Raw genomic sequence first — 25,398 nt, forward strand, 5'->3', positions numbered from 1 at the left:
GCCGAATATCTCAGAATCATGTAATTTGGAAATTACACCTTGTTGTTTTATACATTTTTATTTGTCACATGCTAGCTGTCAGTATGCTGGTATGCTACCATTAGCACGCTAACTTTTTTTTTGTGCCAATTTTGCAGCCGTACACTTAAAAATTTCCCATAATAACCCATTGGGTTTTGACAAATGCTAACTGTTAGTATGCCAATGTTAGCATGGTAGCATGCTGAAATTAGCATGCTAATTTTTTTAAACTAATTTTGCAGTCCAACACCTCAGAGCCATATCATTTGGTAGTTGATACATGCTAACTGTTAGCACGCTAACATAAGCATGTTAACACTTTTAGATAATTTTACTGCTAAACACACTAAGGTCTTATAACTTAGTACTTGACACATGCTAGCTGTTAGCATGCTAGTATGCTACCTTTACAGTGCTAACTTTTTTGGCCAATTTTGCAGCCAAACACCTGAGAGTCACGTAACTTGGGTTTTGACAAATGATAGCTGTTAGCATGCTAGTATGCTAACCTAAGCATGCTATTTTCTGCAGCCCAATACCTCAGTGTGATATAATTTGGTATTTGACACGTGCTTACTGTTAGCATGTTAACTTTTTTTAGATAGTTTTACAGCCTCACACCTTGCTGTTTTATACATTTTTATTTGACACATGCCAGCTGTCAGTACGCTGGTATGCTACCATTAGCACGCTAACTTTTTTTGTTGCCAATTTTGCAGCCGTACACTTAAAAATTTCCCATAACTTGGGTTTTGACAAATGATAGCTGTTAGCATGCTCATGTTAGCATGCTAGTATGCTAACATAAGCATGCTATTTTCTGCAGCCCAATACCTCAGTGTGTTATAATTTGGTATTTGACATGTGCTTACTGTTAGCATGTTAACTTTTTTTAGATAGTTTTACAGCCTCACACCTTGCTGTTTTATACATTTCTATTTGACACAGTCAGTATGCTACCATTAGCACGCTAAGTTTTTTTGTTGCCAATTTTGCAGCCGTACACGTAAAAAATTTCCCACAACTTGGGTTTTGACAAATGCTAACTGTTAGTATGCCAATGTTAGCATGGTAGCATGCTGAAATTAGCATGCTAATTTTTTTAAACTAATTTTGCAGTCCAACACCTCATAGCCATATCATTTGGTAGTTGATACATGCTAACTGTTAGCATGCTACCATTAGCACGCTAACTTTTTTTGTTGCCAATTTTGCAGCCGTACACTTAAAAATTTCCCATAACTTGGGTTTTGACAAATGCTAACGTTAGTATGCCAATGTTAGCATGGTAGCATGCTAAAATTATCATGCTAATTTTTTTAAACTAGTTTTGCAGTCCAACACCTCAGAGCTATATCGTTTGGTAGTTGATACATGCTAACTGTTAGCACGCTAACATAAGCATGCTAACACTTTTAGATAATTTTACTGCTAAACACACGAAGGTCTTATAACTTAGTACTCGACACATGCTAGCTGTTAGCATGCTAGTATGCTACCTTTACAGTGCTAACTTTTTTGGCCAATTTTGCAGCCAAACACCTGAGAGTCACGTAACTTGGGTTTTGACAAATGATAGCTGTTAGCATGCTAGTATGCTAACCTAAGCATGCTATTTTCTGCAGCCCAATACCTCAGTGTGATATAATTTGGTATTTGACACGTGCTTACTGTTAGCATGTTAACTTTTTTTAGATAGTTTTACAGCCTCACACCTTGCTGTTTTATACATTTTTATTTGACACATGCCAGCTGTCAGTACGCTGGTATGCTACCATTAGCACGCTAACTTTTTTTGTTGCCAATTTTGCAGCCGTACACTTAAAAATTTCCCATAACTTGGGTTTTGACAAATGATAGCTGTTAGCATGCTCATGTTAGCATGCTAGTATGCTAACATAAGCATGCTATTTTCTGCAGCCCAATACCTCAGTGTGTTATAATTTGGTATTTGACACGTGCTTACTGTTAGCATGTTAACTTTTTTTAGATAGTTTTACAGCCTCACACCTTGCTGTTTTATACATTTTTATTTGACACAGTCAGTATGCTACCATTAGCACGCTAAGTTTTTTTGTTGCCAATTTTGCAGCCGTACACGTAAAAAATTTCCCACAACTTGGGTTTTGACAAATGCTAACTGTTAGTATGCCAATGTTAGCATGGTAGCATGCTGAAATTAGCATGCTAATTTTTTTAAACTAATTTTGCAGTCCAACACCTCATAGCCATATCATTTGGTAGTTGATACATGCTAACTGTTAGCATGCTACCATTAGCACGCTAACTTTTTTTGTTGCCAATTTTGCAGCCGTACACTTAAAAATTTCCCATAACTTGGGTTTTGACAAATGCTAACGTTAGTATGCCAATGTTAGCATGGTAGCATGCTAAAATTAGCATGCTAATTTTTTTAAACTAATTTTGCAGTCCAACACCTCAGAGCCATACCATTTGGTACATGATACATGCTAACTCTTTTAGATAATTTTACTGCCAACATTTTTTAAATTCATATAACTTAGTACTCGACACATGCAATAGCTGTTAGCATGCTAGTATGCTACCATTACAATGCTAATTTTTTTGGCCAATTTTGCGGCCATACACCTAAACATTTCATATAGCTTGGGTTTTGACAAATGCCAACTGTTAGCATGTCAATGTTAGCATGCTAGTCTGCTAAAATTAACATGCTATTTTTTCTTGGCTGCCATTAGCAAGCTATTTTTTTTAGCCAATGTTGCAGTCCAGCACCTAAGACTCACATAATTTGGGTTTTGACAAATGCTAACTGTTACTGATAATGTTAGCATGCACATTTTTAATAGCTAATTTTGCAGCCGAATACCTCAGCGTAATGTAATCTGGTAATTGACACACGCTTACAGTTAGCATGCTAACTTTTTAGATATTTTTACAGCCAAACCCCTAAAAGTTATGTAACTTTTTATACTTGACATATACTAGCTGTTGGTATGCTAGTATGCTACCAGTAGCACGCTAACTTTTTTGGGGGACAAATTTGCAACCGTCCACCAAAAATTTCACAAATACTAACTGTTAATATGTCAATGTTAGCATGGTAGTATGCTAAAATTAACATGCTAATTTTTCTTGGCTAATTTTGCAGTCGAACACCTCAGAGCCATACCATTTGGTGCCTGATACATGCTAACTCTTTTAGATAATTTTACTGCCAACATTTTTTAAATTCATATAACTTAGTACTCGACACATGCTAGCTGTTAGCATGCTAGTAACTTTTTTTTTCCTGCCAATTTTGCAGCCGTATATCTAAAAATTTCACATAACTTGGGTTTTGACAAATGCTAACTGCTAGTATGCCAATGTTAGCATGGTAGCATGCTAAAATTAGCATGCTAATTTTTTAAAGCTAATTTTGCAGTCCAACACCTCAGAGCCATATCGTTTGGTAGTTGATACATGCTAACTGTTAGCATGCTAACATTAGCATGCTAACACTTTTATATCATTTGACTGCCAAACACATGCTAGCATGTTAGCATGCTGACTAAAGTGTCGCACCGTCGTCTGGAAGCTCTTGTTGTTGTTGGTCGGCGTCCATCTGTCGACACCACCCCTCCATGCGCTCCGTCTCCGCCTGTAGCAGCTTCAGGAACCAGCGGCCGTCGCGCTGACACGCCGACCTCTGCACCGCCTGCCGGCACACCTTTCCTTACTTCCCTGACCACGACTAAAACGGGTCGTGACTTTGAGAAGCGGGAGCCCGCCTACCTGGAGGATGGCCGAGTTGCTGAAGCCGACATCCAGCGGGTCGTCGTCGATCCAGGGGTCCGGCGGAGGCAGGATGGACGGGTCGAAGGCCACGTCGTCGTAGTCGTCGGAGGCACAGGCGTGGTAATGATTCCCTGAGCCTTGGATGCTGACCGTGGAGGACGAGGCGCAGGCTGCGGCCTCGCGGGAGAACTGGCGACAAAGTGCAGAGGACGACAAGACCTCCACGTCGGTGTCGGGAGAGTCCAGAGGAGTCTCCGGCAGGTCTGGTGTGTCCAAGTCGGCCTGAATGAACAAGTGCATACCTTTATATGTACCTTTATACGCCTCCTCTGCTCAGTACTAAATACTTGATATTTGGTAAATACTTTATATTTGGTAAATACTTGATATTTGGTAAATACTTAATATTTGGTAAATACTTAACATTTGGTAAATACTTACTATTTGGTAAATACTTAATATTAGGTAAATACTTAATATTTGGTAAACACCTAATAGTTGGTAAATACCTAATATTTGGTAAATACTTCAAATTTGGTAAATACTTAATATTTGGTAAATACTTCATATTTCGTAAAGACTTAATATTTGGTAGATATTTAATATTTGGTAAATACCTAATATTTGGTAAATATATAATATTTGGTAAATACTTAACATTTGGTAAATACTTACTATTTGGTAAATACTTAATATTTGGTAAATACCTAATAGTTGGTCAATACTGAATATTTTGCAATACTTCATATTTGGTAAATACTTCATATTTGGCAAATACTTCATATTTCATAAAAACTGAATTTGTGGTAAATACTTCATATTTTGTAAATACTGAATATTTGGTAAATACTTCATATTTCATAAAAACTGAATTTTTGGTAAATACTTACTATTTGGTTAATACTTAATATTTGGTAAATACCTAATAGTTGGTAAATACCTAATATTTGGTAAATACTTCATATTTGGTCAATACTTCATATTTGGTAAATACTTCATATTTTGTAAATACTTCATATTTGGTAAATATTTAATATTTGGTAAATACCTAATATTTGGTAAAAACATAACATTTGGTAAATACTTTATATTTGGTGAATATATAATATTTGGTAAATACTTAACATTTGGTAAATACTTACTATTTGGTAAATACTTAATATTTGGTAAATACTCAATATTTGGTAAATACCTAATAGTTGGTAAATACCGAATATTTTGTAATACTTAATATTTGGTAAATACTTCATATTTGGCAAATACTTCATATTTCATTTTTGGTAAATACTTCATATTTTGTAAATACTGAATATTTGGTAAATACTTCATATTTCATAAAAACTGAATTTTTGGTAAATACTTACTATTTGGTTAATACTTAATATTTGGTAAATACCTAATAGTTGGTAAATACCTAATATTTGGTAAATACTTCATATTTGGTAAATACTTAATATTTGGTAAATACTTCACATTTCGTAAATACTTCATATTTGGTAAATATTTAATATTTGCTAAATACCTAATATTTGGTAAAAACATAACATTTGGTAAATACTTTATATTTGGTGAATATATAATATTTGGTAAATACTTAACATTTTGTAAATACTTACTATTTGGTAAATACTTAATATTTGGTAAATACTCAATATTTGGTAAATACCTAATAGTTGGTAAATACCGAATATTTTGTAATACTTAATATTTGGTAAATACCTAATATTTGGCAAATACTTCATATTTCATAAAAAATGAATTTTTGGTAAATACTTCATATTTTGTAAATACTGAATATTTGGTAAATACTTCATATTTCATAAAAACTGAATTTTTGGTAAATACTTACTATTTGGTTAATACTTAATATTTGGTAAATACCTAATAGTTGGTAAATACCTAATATTTGGTAAATACTTCATATTTGGTAAATACTTAATATTTGGTAAATACTTCACATTTCGTAAATACTTCATATTTGGTAAATATTTAATATTTGCTAAATACCTAATATTTGGTAAAAACATAACATTTGGTAAATACTTTATATTTGGTGAATATATAATATTTGGTAAATACTTAACATTTTGTAAATACTTACTATTTGGTAAATACTTAATATTTGGTAAATACTCAATATTTGGTAAATACCTAATAGTTGGTAAATACCGAATATTTTGTAATACTTAATATTTGGTAAATACCTAATATTTGGCAAATACTTCATATTTCATAAAAAATGAATTTTTGGTAAATACTTCATATTTTGTAAATACTGAATATTTGGTAAATACTTCATATTTCATAAAAACTGAATTTTTGGTAAATACTTACTATTTGGTTAATACTTAATATTTGGTAAATACCTAATAGTTGGTAAATACCTAATATTTGGTAAATACTTCATATTTGGTAAATACTTAATATTTGGTAAATACTTAATATTTGGTAAATACTTCATATTTCGTAAATACTTCATATTTGGTAAATATTTAATATTTGGTAAATACCTAATATTTGGTAAAAACATAACATTTGGTAAATACTTTATATTTGGTGAATATATAATATTTGGTAAATACTTAACATTTTGTAAATACTTACTATTTGGTAAATACTTAATATTTGGTAAATATCTAATAGTTGGTAAATACCGAATATTTTTGTAATACTTCATATTTGGTAAATACTTCATATTTGGCAAATACTTCATATTTCATAAAAACTGAATTTTTGGTAAATACTTCATATTTTGTAAATACTGAATATTTGGTAAATACTTCATATTTCATAAAAACTGAATTTTTGGTAAATACTTCATATTTTGTAAATACTTAAAATTTGGAAATACTTCATATTTTGTAAATACTTAATATTTGGTAATTACTTATTATTTGGTAAATACTTTATATTTTGTAAGTACTTAATATTTTGTAATTACTTAATATTTGGTAAACACTTTAATATTTTGTAAACACTTAATATTTAGTAAAAACTGTATATTTTGTAAATACTTAATATTTGGTAGTTACTTAATATTTGGTAAATACTTTATATTTGGTAAATATATAATATTTGGTAAATACTTAACATTTTGTAAATACTTACTATTTGGTAAATACTTAATATTTGGTAAATACTTTATATTTTGTAAACACTTAATATTTGGTAAATACTTTATATTTTGTAAATACTTAATATTTGATAAATACTTTATATGTGTTAGATACTTCATATTTTGAAAATACTTTCTATTTGGTAAATACTTAATATATGGTCAATGTTTAATATTTTGTAAATACTTTATATTTGTTAAATACTTAATATTTGGTAAATACTTCATATTTTGAAAATACTTCATATTTTGAAAATTCTTCATATTTGGTAAATACTTATTATTTGGTAAATACTTAATATTTTGAAAATACTTCATATTTGGTAAATACTTCATATTTGGTAAGTACTTCATATTTGGTAAGTACTTTGTCCAGAGACTTACTTGTACAGCCGTAGTCACACTGTTGGAGCGCTGGAAGCGACGGTACCTGCACGCAGGAAGCAACACCTTTGTAAACATTTGTTTACCTGCACGCAGGAAGCAACACCTTTGTAAACATTTGTTTACCTGCACGCAGGAAGCAACACCTTTGTAAACATTTGTTTACTTTTGCTCCCAAGTCAACAAGTCCAATGCTTGACTAAGTAAAGACCTGAAACTGTATTAAAGTACAAAACACCAACTTTTCTTTAACTGCGTGAGAACAATAGCAATAAACACGCCATAAAACTAAACTATAGCGCCACATAGCTAGGAGCAGCCTGTGTTGATGTGGCGGCCATCTTGCTCAGGGCAACAGTTCCGTGAAATGACATTTTTTCATAAACTTTACAATTTATTGTCAACCACAAAAAAAAATCCAAAAACTATTATTTCTGATGAAAGAAGATTCAACTTCTAATCCTTAAACTGACTTAACCAAAATTAGCATGCAAACTTTTGAATGCTAACGATTAAGCTAGCATTTTGACTGATTTAAACCTAAATATCAACATTTTATGTTAGCATTGTTGCCAATTTGATAAGTTTCAACCTAAAGAAGTACGCTAATTTTATAAATGTTTTAATTCTTTTTATCTATGTCCTCATCTTAAGGTTAGCATGCTAACGTTTTATGCTAGCATTTTATAATATTAAATTAATTTAAACCTAAAAAAAAAATCATGGCTTTTTGATACTTGCCGCTATCTTACAGGTATGCTAACCTACCCTGCATTAACAAGCCAAAATTAGCATGCTAACGTATTATACTAGCATTTTTGCTAATTTATTAATTCAAACCTAAACATCATGGCTTTTGATATTTGGCACCATCTTAGAAGTATGCTATTTTTTCCTGTCAACATGCTAACGTTAGCATGTTAACATTTAAGCTAGCATTTTAGCTCCTTTGATCAATTTTTACCCGAAAATCAATGCTTTTGATACTTGCCGCCGTCTTGGGAGTACGCTAAATTTTCCCACGGCCTCATGCTAAGGTTAGCATGCTAACATTTCATGAGAGCATTTTATCTATATGCTTTTGTTTGAACCTAAATCTCATATTTTTTTATTCTTGTCACCATTTCAGAAGTATGCTAACTTATTGTACATTAGCGTGTGTCAAACTAGTATTTGTTTATTTTTTTCAAACCTAAATATCATGGCTTTAGATACTTAGCGCCATCTTAGAAGTATGCTAACTTTTCCTATGTTGCAATATGCTAATATTTTATGCTAGCGTTAGCTTATTTGATCAAATTAAAGCTAAAAATTCATGCTTTTTGATACTTGGCGCCATCTCAGAAGTATGCACAATTTTCCCATGTCATCATGCTAACAGTATCATACTAACTTTTTATGGCAGCCTTTTATCTTTAGATTTAAAAATCTTAGATTTTGATACTTGGCGCCATCTTGTAAGTATGCTAACTGTTCCCTTGTTAGCATGCTAGCGTTAGCATGTTATTATGCTGACATAAACACGCTATTCGGTTATTTTTTTTACTACTTTTGCTTCAGGTTTTACATTCACTCATTTGTAGATCAAAACCAGTTCTCAGAACTAAGCCGGGTGCCGTGTTCTTCCACTTATCCGAAGTCTGGTCGCAAGGGCAGCAGCTTAAGCAGAGAAGCCCAGACTTCCCTCTTCCTAGTCATTTGGTCCAGCTCCTCCCGGGGGATCCCGGGGCGTTCCCAGGCCAGCCGGGAGACGTAGTCCCCCAAACGTGTCCTGGGTCTTGCCTGTGACCTTCTACCAGTCGGACGTGCCCTAAACACCTCCCCAGGGAGGCCTTTGGGGGGCATCCTGACCAGGTTCCCCAACCACTTCACCTGGCTCCTTTCCATGTGGAGGAGCAGGAAGGGCGTCCAGGTACTGACTGACTATGAATCCAGACGCCTGCTGCCCAGGGAAGATGCTAAACTCCCTGATGTGCTCAACCAATTCTTCGCCTACCTTGACACTCCTAGGGAGAGACTTGCCCCACAAACAAACCCACCTACAACACCAGGGGAGGGCCACCTTCCATAAAGCCAACCCACGCAAAGAGGCAGAACAACTGAACAACTTGCAGAGGTTTTCACTAACATCTTCAACCTTTGCTTGCAATCTTCAACCGTCCCCACGTGTCTAAAGTCGTCCACCATTGACCCGGTGCCTCAAAAGTCATCAGCGAAAGAACTAAACGACTATCGCCCAGGCTGGCGCTTCCGCACATCAAGTCCATGGACTGTCATCAGACCAAACTGTTCCACAGAGGATGTGATTGACACCATCCTCTACACAGCCCTGACCCACCTAGATAAACCCAACACCTTCGTGCGGATGTTCTTTGTTGACTTTAGTCTCGCATTTAACACGGCCATCTCGCAGAATCTGGTGAACAAACTGGACATTCTAGGCCCAGGCTCCCCACTGCGTTCCTGGATTATGGACTTTCTCACAGGAAGACCACAGCAAGTGAGAATAGGACACCACACCTCCTGAGTCCTTACCCAGAACATGGGTGCACCACAGGGCCTCTTCACACGTCTTACCCACGACTGCCCACTCGTCTATAGCTCCAACCACGTCATAAAGTGTTCTCCATTTATGGGCCTCATCACAGACAACATGCAGTTCACCAGGTGGAATACCTGGCTGATTGGTGCGAGAATAATAACTTGATCTTCAACACCACAAAAACCAAGGAAATAATCATAGCTTTTTGAAGAACAAAGGGCGCAGACCGCCTCCCACTCCACAATATCCATGGAGAAGCATTAGTAGAAGCATTTAAGTCCCATCTTAAAACTCATTTGTATACTCCAGCCTTTAAATAGACCCTCCTTTTAGACCAGTTGATCGGCCATTTCCCACCCCCTCCAGTGGGTGGGGCACAGGTTCGGTGGCCACGGATGAAGCGCTGGCTGTCCAGGGTTGGGACCCAGAGTGGACCACTCATCTGTGCATCGGTTGGGGACATCTCTGCGTTGCTGACCTGTCTCTGCTCGGGATGGTCTCCTGCTGGCCCCACTATGGACTGGACTTTCACTATTATGTTGGATCCACTATGGACTAGACTCTCACAATATTATGCTAGATCCACTCGGCGTCCATTGCACCGGTCGCCCAGGGGGGGTCCCCATATCTGCGGCCCCCTCCAAGGTTTCTCATTGTTATCCCATTGGGTTGAGTTTTTTCTTGCCCTGATGTGGGATCTGAGCCGAGGATGTCGTTGTGGCTTGTGCAGCCCTTTGAGACACTCGTGATTTAGGGCTAAATAAGTCAATATGGATTGATTGAGAAGCCGTGGATATTGTGGAGAGCCTGAAATTCCTTTCCAAGCAGATGTCTTGGACTGCGAACACCTCAAACCTGGTCAAAGCCAGACAGAGACTGTTCTTTCTCGGGAAGCTGAAGCAGGCGAACTTCCCCAGACGCTGATGCTCAGTTGATATCGGAGCTCTTTTGAGAGCATCCTCAGCAACTTCACTGTTGTGTGGTTTGCCAGCTGCACAGTGCCAAGACGCATATAGAAAGAGTTGCGGTCTCAGAGTTGGTGACAAACATGGCCCCCTGGAGTCACCTGAGTAGAGTTTGACCAATAATTTGAGAGAATGTCTGGACATATACTCTCTCTGATTGGTCAAAATCACCTCCCGTGACTCCAGGGCGCCATGTTCAGAGCCAACTCTGAAACCGACTTGTCCATACACGGCTCTGGCGCAGTGGATGAGAGGACGGCCCTGCACAGAGCGGTGAAGGCAGTGCATAATTGGGCTGGAGCTCCCTCACCTGGACACACTTTGCACCAGAAGACTGAGGAAGAAGGCCAAGAAAATCTCCCTAAACTCCACAGGCACTGGTAACCCGCTCTTTGAACCACTACCACCCAAGAAGTGATTCAGAACCATCAGGTCCACCACTAACAGGCTAAGGAACAGCTTCTGTGTACTGGACTCTCACATTATTAACTAGATCCACTCGACATCCATTGCACCGGTCTCCCAGGGAAGGGGTCCCCACATCTGCGGTCCCCTCCGAGGTTTCTCCTTGTGCCCATTGGGTTGAGTTTTTTCTTGCCCTGATGTGGGATCTGAGCCGAGGATGTTGTTGTGGCTTGTGCAGCCCTTTGAGACACTTGTGATTAAGGGATGTATGAATAAAATTTCATTGATTGAATGAGTCTATCTTAGGGCTGTGGCTTCTAGCTCCACCCCTCCCCTCTGATCCCCGCACAGGACTGCGAGACAGAGACTCTCTTTTAGTTCATTTAGTCCTACTTAACTAGCTCAACTACAATGTACGTACCCTCTGTCGTTCTCTACTTGGACGCCCACAGAAGTGAACTTGGATGGGTCCTCTGGGTCCTGAATCTCCTCTGGTCCATCTACCTGCAAGATGGGACACATCTGTAGTGATGAATGATTGTTTTGTGAAAATATCACCTAAATGTATATATGTATGGTCCAAAATAAGTTTTAGGAAAGGAGCTAGCGTGCTACTTAGCCTACCTGAATCCCTATTGAGAGACATTTTCCCTTCCTGAGTGCTTCTTTCCTGTACTCTTCGCGGTGGTCTTCAACCATCCGACCCCGGCTCAGGACTGAAGGCAAGTGGGTGCTGCTGGTCATGGTGCTGTGACTCACGTGCTGACTCGCTGGTCCGTGGATCTGCAGAAGAGATGTTGAAGACAAGCGGCACACTTATCAAAACTGTTGGATCCACGGTGCAAAGAAAAGGTTCGCCCGTGCCAGCAGATTCACGTATCGTCAGGAAAATCGCTGGAGATGTCTATCATTAGAGGCCGCACATAGGAGTCTCGAGAACCCATGTTTTAAGAGAACAGGAAGTCGGCCATCTTGGTTTCCGTCAGCCATTTTTAGGCGGAAAAACAGGGGTCGTACTTTAGCGAACTCGTCCTAGGGACTTTGACCAAATGAGCCGTGGTTAAAACGACAGAAGGGCGAAGGCATCGTGCCCATGCCCCAAGATGTGGGTGTGGCATGATTCAAGGAACTGCCGCAGAGCTTTCAACACTTGTAACCCTGCCCCACAAATTCAGATCTTGACAAGACTTGGTTCGAATGACGACGATGACACCTAGCATTGCCGGATGGTTCCGTACCTATCCACACCTTTTCGTGGTTGGGCAAAAACTGCTCTGTCATAGCTTGCCTTCGAACGATCAGCTCTCTTTCTGGGCTTTAAGGTCGGGAACTGACCCTGACTTCACGCTAATTCATGAAGGATTGCCATTTTTGTGACGTTGTTATTATCATCGGTCAACTCACCTGGGCGTTGGCCGCCTCGATGGCCGCCGTCAGTGCCTTCATGCTGTCGATGCTTTCGGTGGAGTTGCTGAGCCCTGACTGGATGGTCATGTCCCCCCTCGGTCCTTCCTCCTCCATGTACGCGTCCTGGAGTCCGGAAACAGGACTTAAAGACAAAAGCATACCTAACCATCCATCCATCCATCCATCTTCCTCCGCTTATCCAAGGTCGGGTCGCGCAGGCAGCAGCAGGGAAGCCCAGACTTTCCTCTCCCGAGCCACTTCGTCCAGCCCCTCCCGGGGATCCCGAGGCGTTCCAAGACCAGCCGGGAGAGATAGTCTTCCCAACCTGTCCTGGGTTTTCCCCGTGGCCTCCTACCGGTCGGACGTGCCCGAAACACCTCCCTAGGGAAGCGTTCGGGTGGCATCCTGACCAGATGCCCGAACCACCTCATCTGGCTCCTCTCCATGTGGAGGAGCAGCGGCTTTACTTTGAGCTCCCCCCGGATGACAGAGCTTCTCACCCTATCTCTAAGGGAGAGACCCGCCACCCGGCGGAGGAAACTCATTTCGGCCGCTTGTACCCGTGATCTTGTCCTTTTGGTCATAACCCAAAGTTCATGACCATAGGTGAGGATGGGAACGTAGATCGACCGGTAAATTGAGAGCTTTGCCTTCCGGCTCAGCTCCTTCTTCACCACAACGGATCAATACAGCGTCCGCATTACTGAAGATCCGCCTGTCAATCTCACGATCCACTTTTCCCCCACTCGTGAACAAGACTCCGAGGTACTTGAACTCCTCCACTTGGGGCAAGATCTCCTCCCCAACCCGGAGATGGCACTCCACCCTTTTCCGGGCGAGAACCACGGACTCGGACTTGGAGGTGCTGATTCCCATCCCAGTCGCTTCACACTCGGCTGCGGACCGATCCAGTGAGAGCTGAAGATCTTGGCCAGATGAAGCCATCAGGACCACATCATCTGCAAAAAACAGAGACCTAATCCTGCAGCCACCAAAACCAGATACCCTCAACGCCTTGACTGCATAGAAATTCTGTCCATAAAAGTTATGAACAGAATCGGTTACAAAGGGTAGCCTTGGCGGAGTCCAACCCTCACTGGAAACGGGTCCGACTTACTGCCGGCAATGCGGACCAAGCTCTGACACTGATCATACAGCATACCTAACCGTTTCACGTAATGCAGTGCCGCTGATAAATGATGCTGTTCCACCCAGTCCCTGGTGTAGGGTATCCAGTCATGGTGAGGATACGGTATGTCATACCGACCTCGGTCTTACCTGTGCAGACTCTGTGCTGCTCTGTGCTGTGATGGAGATGTACGGCTTGGAGGAGGTGGAGCAGGTGGAGGTCCTCGGCGGGACGGGTGGGGGAGTTTTCTTGTACGTGGTGATACAGGATGAAACTACGACCAAAAAGCGGCCGGGGAGGGAAGTTTTTGGAGAGTTATTAGATGATAAGTAGTCCGTATTCACAATAGTGAACTTGTATGAAAAGCTATTTTCAAACAAAAAACAACATTCTAAACATGTCTAATGTACATTTTTAAGAGCGAGTATCAGCCCTAGGGTCGGCCTGGAGCGTCTCTCCCACTACTCTGGGATCACTTTTGACATCTGCAGTCCACACGCCAAGATGGAGGGTCTCTACTCCGGGGACACAACAAACTAGTCACAAGTGCGCCTCTCAGCAGAATATTTTTAGACCGGGTCAAGGCTGTTTTTGACGCGTCGGCAGATTGTTCCCCGCAAGTGTTTGGCAGAGTGGCACGAAACACATGTGACGACACGCTACTGCCGTCTCCAATTTGTCACGTTTCATGTGTCGGGTGTTATGTCTCATGTCATATATCTTCCTTTACCATGTCTTATGTTTCATGTCATATGTCTTATGTCCCATGTCATACATCTTATGTATCCTGTCATATGTCTTATGTCTCATGTCATACATCTTATGTCTTCTGTCATATGTTTTATGTCTCATTTATCATGTCTTATGTTTCATGTCATATGTCTTATGTCTCATGTCATACATCTTATGTCTTCTGTCATATGTTTTATGTCTCATTTATCATGTCTTATGTTTCATGTCATATGTCTTATGTCTTATGTCTCATGTCATACATCTTATGTCTCCTGTCATATGTCTTATGTCTCATGTCATATGTCTCATTTATCATGTCTTATGTTTCATGTCATATGTCTTATGTCTCATGTCATACATCTTATGTCTCCTGTCATATGTCTTATGTCTCATGTCATATGTCTCATTTATCATGTCTTATGTTTCATGTCATATGTCTTATGTCTCATGCCATACATCTTATGTCTTCTGTCATATGTTTTATGTCTCATGTCATATGTCTCATTTATCATGTCTTATGTTTCATGTCATATGTCTTATGTCTCATGTCATATGTCTCCTGTCATATGTCGTATGTCTCTGTCATACGTCTCATATATCACGTCTTATGTTTCATGTCATATTTCTTATGTCTCATGCCATATGTCTCATTTATCATGTCTTGCGTTTCTTGTCATATATTGTATGTCTCATGCAATATGTCTCACTTATCATGTCTTATGTTTCATGTCATATGTCTTTTGTCTCATGTCATATGTCTCCTGTCATATAGCTTATATCTCGTGTCATATGTCTAATTGATTATGTCTTATGTTTCATGTCATATGTCTTATGTCTCATGTCATACATCTTATGTCTCCTGTCATATGTCTTATGTCTCATGTCATATGTCTCATTTATCATGTCTTATGTTTCATGTCATATATCTTATGTCTCATGTCATATGTCTTATGTCTCCAGCCATATGTCGTATGTCTCTGTCATACGTCTCATATATCACGTCTTATGTTTCATGTCATATATCTTATGTCTCATGTCATATGTCTTATGTCTCCAGTCATATGTCGTATGTCTCTGTCATACGTCTCATATATCACGTCTTATGTTTCATGTCATATTTCTTATGTCTCTGTCATACGTCTCATATATCACGTCTTATGTTTCATGTCATATTTCTTATGTCTCATGCCATATGTCTCATTTATCATGTCTTATGTTTCATGTCATATATTGTATGTCTCATGCAATATGTCTCACTTATCATGTCTTATGTTTCATGTCACATGTCTTTTGTCTCATGTCATATGTCTCCTGTCATATAGCTTATATCTCGTGTCATATGTCTAATTGATTATGTCTTATGTTTCATGTCATATGTCTTATGTCTCATGTCATACATCTTATGTCTCCTGTCATATGTCTTATGTCTCATGTCATATGTCTCATTTATCATGTCTTATGTTTCATGTCATATATCTTATGTCTCATGTCATATGTCTTATGTCTCCAGCCATATGTCATTTGTCTTATGTCTCATGTCATACGTCTTATGTCTCATGCCATGTGTCTAATTGATCATGCTTATGTTTCATGTCATATGTCTTATGTCTCCTGTCATATGTGTTATGTCTCCTGTCAAATGTCTTATGTCTCATGCTATATGTCTCATTTATCATGTCTTATGTTTCATGTCATATATCTTGTGTCTCATGTCATATGTCTTATGTCTCCTGTCATTTGTCTTATGTCTCTTGTCATATGTCTTATGTTTCATGTCACATGTCTCATTTATCATGTCTTATGTTTCATGTCATATGTCTTATATCTCATGTCATACATCTTATGTCTCCTGTCATATGTCTTATGTCTCATGTCATATGTCTCATTTATCATGTCTTATGTTTCATGTCTTATGTCTCATGTCATATGTCTTATGTCTCCTGTCATATGTCGTATGTCTCTGTCATACGTCTCATATATCACGTCTTATGTTTCATGTCATATTTCTTATGTCTCATGCCATATGTCTCATTTATCATGTCTTATGTTTCATGTCATATTTCTTATGTCTCATGCCATATGTCTCATTTATCATGTCTTATGTTTCATGTCATATATTCTATGTCTCATGCAATATGTCTCACTTATCATGTCTTATGTTTCATGTCATATGTCTTTTGTCTCATGTCAAATGTCTCCTGTCATATAGCTTATATCTCGTGTCATATGTCTAATTGATTATGTCTTATGTTTCATGTTTCATGTCATATGTCTTATGTCTCATGTCATAGGTCTCATTTATCATGTCTTATCTCTCATGTCATATGCCTTATGTCTCCTGTCATATGTCTTATGTCTCCTGTTATATGTATTTTGTCTCATGTCTTATGTCTCCTGTCATATGTCTCATGCCATACGTCTCATTTATCATGTCTTATGTTTCATGTCATATGTCTTATGTCTCATGTCATACATCTTATGTCTCCTGTCATATGTCTTGTGTCTCATGTCATATGTCTCATTTATCATGTCTTATGTTTCATGTCATATGTCTTATGTCTCCTGTCATATGTCGTATGTCTCTGTCATACGTCTCATATGTCACGTCTTATGTTTCATGTCATATTTCTTATGTCTCTGTCATACGTCTCATATATCACGTCTTATGTTTCATGTCATATTTCTTATGTCTCATGCCATATGTCTCATTTATCATGTCTTATGTTTCACGTCATATATTCTATGTCTCATGCAATATGTCTCACTTATCATGTCTTATGTTTCATGTCATATGTCTTTTGTCTCATGTCATATGTCTCCTGTCATATAGCTTATATCTCGTGTCATATGTCTAATTGATTATGTCTTATGTTTCATGTTTCATGTCATATGTCTTATGTCTCATGCCATAGGTCTCATTTATCATGTCTTATCTCTCATGTCATATGCCTTATGTCTCCTGTCATATGTCTTATGTCTCCTGTTATATGTATTTTGTCTCATGTCTTATGTCTCCTGTCATATGTCTCATGCCATACGTCTCATTTATCATGTCTTATGTTTCATGTCATATGTCTTATGTCTCATGTCATACATCTTATGTCTCCTGTCATATGTCTTATGTCTCATGTCATATGTCTAATTTATCATGTCTTATGTTTCATGTCATATGTCTTATGTCTCCTGTCATATGTCGTATGTCTCTGTCATACGTCTCATATATCACATCTTATGTTTCATGTCATATTTCTTATGTCTCATGCCATATGTCTCATTTATCATGTCTTATGTTTCATGTCATATGTCTTATGTCTCATGTCATACATCTTATGTCTCCTGTCATATGTCTTATGTCTCATGTCATATGTCTAATTTATCATGTCTTATGTTTCATGTCATATGTCTTATGTCTCCTGTCATATGTCGTATGTCTCTGTCATACGTCTCATATATCACATCTTATGTTTCATGTCATATTTCTTATGTCTCATGCCATATGTCTCATTTATCATGTCTTATGGTTCATGTAATATATTCTATGTCTCATGCAATATGTCTCACTTATCATGTCTTATGTTTCATGTCATATGTCTTTTGTCTCATGTCATATGTCTCCTGTCATATAGCTTGTATCTCGTGTCATATGTCTAATTGATTATGTCTTATGTTTCATGTTTCATGTCATAATGTCTTATGTCTCATGTCATAGGTCTCATTTATCATGTCTTATCTCTCATGTCATATGCCTTATGTCTCCTGTCATATGTCTTATGTCTCCTGTTATATGTATTTTGTCTCATGTCTTATGTCTCCTGTCATATGTCTCATGCCATACGTCTCATTTATCATGTCTTATGTTTCATGTCATATGTCTTATGTCTCATGTCATACATCTTATGTCTCCTGTCATATGTCTTATGTCTCATGCCATATGTCTCATTTATCATGTCTTATGTTTCATGTGATATGTCTTATGTCTCATGTCATACATCTTATGTCTCCTGTCATATGTCTTATGTCTCATGTCATATGTCTCATTTATCATGTCTTATGTTTCATGTCATATGTCTTATGTCTCCTGTCATATGTCGTATGTCTCTGTCATACGTCTCATATGTCACGTCTTATGTTTCATGTCATATTTCTTATGTCTCATGCCATATGTCTCATTTATCATGTCTTGCGTTTCATGTCATATATTGTATGTCTCATGCAATATGTCTCACTTATCATGTCTTATGTTTCATGTCTTATGTCTTTTGTCTCCTGTCATATATCTTATATCTCATGTCATATGTCTAATTGATTATGTCTTATGTTTCATGTTTCATGTCATATGTCTTATGTCTCATGTCATAGGTCTCATTTATCATGTCTTATCTCTCATGTCATATGCCTTATGTCTCCTGTCATATGTCTTATGTCTCCTGTCATATGTATTTTGTCTCATGTCTTATGTCTCCTGTCATTTGTCTTATGTCTCCTGTCATATGTTTTATGTCTCATGGCATATGTCTCATTTATCATGTCTTATGTTTCATCTCATATGTCTTACGCCATATGTCTAATTTATCATGTCATATGTCTTATGTCTCCTGTCATATGTCTTATGTCTCCTGTCATTTGTCTTATGTCTCATGTCATACGTCTTATGTCTCATGCCATGTGTCTAATTGATCATGCTTATGTTTCATGTCATATGTCTTATGTCTCCTGTCATATGTGTTATGTCTCCTGTCAAATGTCTTATGTCTCATGCTATATGTCTCATTTATCATGTCTTATGTTTCATGTCATATATCTTGTGTCTCATGTCATATGTCTTATGTCTCCTGTCATTTGTCTTATGTCTCTTGTCATATGTCTTATGTTTCATGTCACATGTCTCATTTATCATGTCTTATGTTTCATGTCATATGTCTTATATCTCATGTCATACATCTTATGTCTCCTGTCATATGTCTTATGTCTCATGTCATATGTCTCATTTATCATGTCTTATGTTTCATGTCTTATGTCTCATGTCATATGTCTTATGTCTCCTGTCATATGTCGTATGTCTCTGTCATACGTCTCATATATCACGTCTTATGTTTCATGTCATATTTCTTATGTCTCATGCCATATGTCTCATTTATCATGTCTTATGTTTCATGTCATATATTGTATGTCTCATGCAATATGTCTCACTTATCATGTCTTATGTTTCATGTCATATGTCTTTTGTCTCATGACATATGTCTCCTGTCATATATCTTATATCTCATGTCATATGTCTAATTGATTATGTCTTATGTCTCATGTCATAGGTCTCATTTATCATGTCTTATCTCTCATGTCATATACCTTATGTCTCCTGTCATATGTCTTATGTCTCCTGTCATATGTATTTTGTCTCATGTCTTATGTCTCCTGTCATATGTCTTATGTCTCATGCCATAATGTCTCATTTATCATGTCTTATGTTTCATGTCATATGTCTTATGTCTCATGTCATACATCTTATGTCTCCTGTCATATGTCTTATGTCTCATGTCATATGTCTCATTTATCATGTTTTATGTTTCATGTCATATGTCTTATGTCTCCTGTCATATGTCGTATGTCTCTGTCATACGTCTCATATGTCACGTCTTATGTTTCATGTCATATTTCTTATGTCTCATTTATCATGTCTTATGTTTCATGTCATATTGTATGTCTCATGCAATATGTCTCACTTACCATGTCTTATGTTTCATGTCATATGTCTTTTGTCTCATGTCATATGTCTCCTGTCATATATCTTATATCTCATGTCATATGTCTAATTGACTATGTCTTATGTTTCATGTCGTATGGCTTATGTCTCATGTCATAGGTCTCATTTATCATGTCTTATCTCTCATGTCATATACCTTATGTCTCCTGTCATATGTCTTGTGTCTCCTGTCGTATGTATTTTGTCTCATGTCTTATGTCTCCTGTCATATGTCTTATGTCTCCTGTCATATGTCTTATGTCTCCTGTCATATGTCTTATGTCTCATGCCGTATGTCTCATTTATCATGTCTTATGTTTCATGTCATATGTCATATGTCTCATGTTATATGTCATATGTCTTATGTCTACTGTCATTTGTCTTATGTCTCCTGTCATATGTTGTATGTCTCATGCCATATGTCTCATTTATCATGTCTTATGTTTCATTTCATATGTCTTACGCCATATGTCTAATTTATCATGTCATATGTCTTATGTCTCCTGTCATATGTCTTATGTCTCCTGTCATATGTGTTATGTCTCCTGTCATATGTCTTATGTCTCATGCTATATGTCTCATTTATCATGTCTTATGTTTCATGTCATATATCTTATGTCTCATGTTATATGTCTTATGTCTCCTGTCATTTGTCTTATGTCTCATGTCATATGTCATATGTCTCATGCCATGTGTCTAATTTATCATGTTTATGTTTCATGGCATATGTCTTATGTCTCCTGTCATATGTGTTATGTCTCCTGTCATATGTCTTATGTCTTATGTCTCCTGTCATATGTCTTATGTCTCCTGTCATATGTCTTATGTCTCATGCCATATGTCTCACTTATCATGTCATATGTCTTTTGTCTCATGTCATATGTCTCCTGTCATATGTCTTATGCCTCATGTCATATGTCTTATGTCTCATTTCTCATGTCATAGGTCTCATTTATCATGTCTTATGTCTCCTTTCATATGTTTTATGTCTCCTGAAATATGTCTTATGTCTCATGCCATATGTCTCATTTATCATGTCTTATGTTTCATGTAATATGTCTTAAGTCTCATGTCATATGTCTTATGTCTCATGTCATATGTATTCTGTCTTATGTATCATGTCATATGTCTAATTTATAATGTCTTTTGTTTCATAACATATGTCTTATGTCTCATGTCATATGTCTTATATCTCCTGTCATATGAATTATGTCTCATGTCATACGTCTCATTTATCATGTCTTATGTTTCATGTAATATGTCTTAAGTCTCATGTCATATGTCTTATGTCTCATGTCATAAGTATTCTGTCTTATTTATCATGTCATATGTCTAATTTATCATGTCTTATGTTTCATAACATATGTCTTATGTCTCATGTCATATGTCTTATATCTCCTGTCATATGAATTATGTCTCATGTCATACGTCTCATTTATCATGTCTTATGTTTCATGTCATATTTCTTATGTCTCATGTCATATGTCTCATTTACCATGTCTTATGTTTCATGTCATATCTGTCATGTCATATGTCTTATGTCTCATATCATACAGTATGTCTCGTTTGTCATGACTTATGTCTCAGGTAGTATGTGTTATGTCTCCTTTATCATGTGTTATGTCTCACGTCATATGTCTTATTTCATATGTCTTATGTCTCATGCTATATGTCTTATGTACTATAAACATGTGTATTTTCTCACAAAGTATGATAAAGATGTGTATTTGATGTATGTGGGATCTGAGCCGAGGATGTCGTCGTGTCTTGTGCAGCCCTTTGAGACACTCCTGATTTAGGGCGATATAAATAAACATTGATTGATTGACTGATTGATTGATATTTTCTCATGAAGTATCATAAAGATACTTGCCTTAGATTGCCTCAACCTGACACAACATGTTGATGTTCCAACACACACCAGGGGCCACACTCTCGCCCTGGTCATCACCAACTCTGGCCCCACCAGCAACCTCTTGGTGTGTGACCTGGGTGTGTCTGACCACAAAGCCATTCCAATGGAGCTGCCCTTCATGTCCCCCCTTGAAAATCCCAAATGCCAAATCAGTTTCAGGAATCTCAAACACATGAACCCGGACACCCTGGCCGTTGACTTCCAGTATTTCTCCTCTGTCAACTTCCCATCAGTCACTGAGTCAGTAGACTTCTACAACACTTCGCTGAGCAGCGTCCGAGACCTCCATGATCCTGTCAAACCCGGATCAGTCACCTTCATGCACTCAGCCCCCTGGTACACCGGCGAGCTGCGGAAAATGAAGAGAGCGGGGAGTGTCCTTGAACGGCGTTTCATGGACTCAGGACTCACTGTTCACAAAATAGCCTATCGAGAACACCACAAGGCCTATTCAAAGTCCCTCAGTGATACACGGTCCCGGTTCTACTCCAATATCATCAACAATAGCCCTGGGAACTCCAAGCTACCTTTCTCCACCATAAATCATCTCCTCAAACCCCAAACTCCCCTACACTCGGACACCACACAGGAGCAATGCAACGCAGTCCCAACTGTCGACCCTCAGCCTGGGACCACTCAGCCTCTATGCTGCTTCACAGACATCACACAGCGAGAGGTTGAGGGCATCATGAGGAAGATGAAACCCTCCACCTACCTGTGTCCTGGGCCCCTTTCCCTCAGCCTTGGTAAAAACGCACACCCCTGTCATAAGTCCTTTGATCACCAAAATCATTAACCACTCCCTCTAGGCTGGTCAGGTCCCCACTGTCCTGAAAACTGCAGTCATCAAACCACTCCTCAAAAAGCCCAGCCTAGACCCAGAAGTGCTGGCCAACTACCGACCAATCTCCAACCTCCCATTCCTCTCAAAGGTGCTGGAAAAGGTAGTTGCTGCCCAACTTCATGACCATCTTAAAACCAACATCCTTTATGAAAAGTTCCAGTCTGGTTTCTGCTCTGGCCACAGCTGCTCTGGTCAGGGTCACCAATGACCCGCTGATGACTGCTGATGCTGGCTCACCATCCCTTCTCATCCTCCTTGACCTCACTGCAGCATTCGACACCGTTGATCACCGCATCCTCCTACACCACCTACACTCCACCATTGGACTCTCTGACACTGCCCTAAACTGGTTCACGTCCTACCTCACCGAAAGAACAGAGTTCGTCTCTCTGGGAGAGGCAAAGTCGGACACACTCTCTGTCACCTGGGGTGTCCCTCAAGGATCAGTCCTCGGCCCCAACCTTTTCACGCTCTACATGAGTCATCAGCCAGTACGGAATATCATTCCACTGCTATGCCGATGACACCCAACTCTACCTGAAAACAAACCCAACCCCCTCTGCAGCCCTGCCATTATCCACACTTACCAACTGCCTGGAGGAGATAAAGGCGTGGATGAAACACAATTTTCTGCAACTGAACAGCTCCAAAACCGAAGCCATTCTAGTTGGCACCCCACATCAGACCCAGTCGTACACCATCACCAGGATCACCTTCCGGCCACGACATTCACCTCTCATCCTCAGTCACTAATCTGGGTGTTAGAATGGACCCTCACCTGACCTTTGAGGCTCACATAAAACAACTGTGCAAGACCTCCTTCTACCACCTCAGGAACATTGCAAAACTCCGCCCCTCACTCGCTCTCTCTGATGCCGAGAGGCTCGTCCACGCCTTTGTCTCCTCCAGGCTCGACTACTGCAACTCACTTCTTGTCGGGATCCCCAGCAAGAACATCCAGAAGCACTTACAGAATAGTGCTGCTAGGATCTTGATGAGATTGCGGAAATACGACCACATCACACCAGTTCTCAAATCCCTTCACTGGCTTCCTGTTCCACTCAGGTCTGAATACAAAGTCTCCCTACTAACCCACCAGTGCCTCCATGGAAATGCCCCCCTATACCTCAAAGAACTGCTCACCCCCAAATCCTCCACACGACACGTCCACTCCGGACAGACTAACCTCCTCCAACCTCCGAGGACAAAGCTATGAGCAATGGGAGACCGGGCTTTCTGCTCCGCCGCTCCCAGTCTGTGGAACGCTCTCCCTGACCACCTGAGATTGCGGAAATACGACCACATCACACAAGTTCTCAAATCCCTTCACTGGCTTCCTGTTCCACTCAGGTCTGAATACAAAGTCTCCCTACTAACCCACCAGTGCCTCCATGGAAATGCCCCCCTATACCTCAAAGAACTGCTCACCCCCATATCCTCCACACGACACGTCCGCTCCGGACAGACTAACCTCCTCCAACCTCCGAGGACAAAGCTATGAGCAATGGGAGACCGGGCTTTCTGCTCCGCCGCTCCCAGTCTGTGGAACGCTCTCCCTGACCACCTGAGATTGCGGAAATACGACCACATCACACAAGTTCTCGAATCCCTTCACTGGCTTCCTGTTCCACTCAGGTCTGAATACAAAGTCTCCCTACTAACCCACCAGTGCCTCCATGGAAATGCCCCCCTATACCTCAAAGAACTGCTCACCCCCAAGTCCTCCACACGACACCTCCGCTCCGGACAGACTAACCTCCTCCAACCTCCGAGGACAAAGCTATGAGCAATGGGAGACCGGGCTTTCTGCTCCGCCGCTCCCAGTCCCAATCTATTATTATTATAAGATGTGTATTTTCTCATGAAGTATTATAAAGATGTGTATTTTCTCATGAAGTACTATGGTAGACATCCCATAAAAAGCGGTGTATTTGCTCAGCAAGTACTGTAAAGAGTACTACAAAGTCAGGAAGTAGTAGTACTATCATACCTGTGCTGCTCTGGATGGTCCTGACGGTGGTGGCGGAGGTCCTGGGCGGAGAGGCGGGCAGCAGGAGCAGCGGGCGCCCTCCCTCCCCCTGGTGGTGGTCGTCGGCGCTGCAGCCCTGGTCGATGGCGCGTACGTAGCTGTGGCTGCGCATGCGGAAGCAGCCTGGCATGGAGGGCATGGAGGGCATGGAGGGCATGGAGGACATGGAGGACATGGAGGGCATGGGCAGGGTGTCCATGCCCTCCATGGCCGCCTCCATGGCCTGTGCCTGCAGCTGGCTGTACACCTGCTCACACACCTGCTCCATCTGACCGTTCACCTCCAGCTCGCTCAGCTGGACACCGGGACCGGGACCAGGACCAAGGCCGGGACCAGGACGGGGACCGAGGAAGAAGGACAAAGTGTGAGGACGCGGGAAGTTGGACCGTTCTGCCAAACACACCTGAG

The 25,398-nt window shown here is 39.4% G+C and overlaps 1 protein-coding gene across 1 annotated transcript in view; it reads right to left on the reverse strand.

The window, feature by feature from the left end:
- The window catches only part of dlgap1a (discs, large (Drosophila) homolog-associated protein 1a), an 81,608-nt gene that overhangs the window by 6,710 nt on the left and 49,500 nt on the right, over positions 1–25,398 (reverse strand). Inside the window, exons 5-12 of the mRNA XM_061928298.2 lie at positions 24,952–25,285; positions 13,880–14,004; positions 12,599–12,724; positions 11,819–11,977; positions 11,616–11,698; positions 7,283–7,328; positions 3,781–4,065; positions 3,571–3,703 (exon numbers count right to left, since the gene is read on the reverse strand). Coding sequence (XP_061784282.1) covers positions 3,571–3,703; positions 3,781–4,065; positions 7,283–7,328; positions 11,616–11,698; positions 11,819–11,977; positions 12,599–12,724; positions 13,880–14,004; positions 24,952–25,285 — 1,291 coding nt within the window. The remainder of the gene's footprint in view (positions 1–3,570; positions 3,704–3,780; positions 4,066–7,282; positions 7,329–11,615; positions 11,699–11,818; positions 11,978–12,598; positions 12,725–13,879; positions 14,005–24,951; positions 25,286–25,398) is intronic.

This window comes from Nerophis lumbriciformis, linkage group LG33, assembly GCF_033978685.3.
Source record: "Nerophis lumbriciformis linkage group LG33, RoL_Nlum_v2.1, whole genome shotgun sequence".
Lineage (NCBI taxonomy): Eukaryota > Metazoa > Chordata > Actinopteri > Syngnathiformes > Syngnathidae > Nerophis > Nerophis lumbriciformis.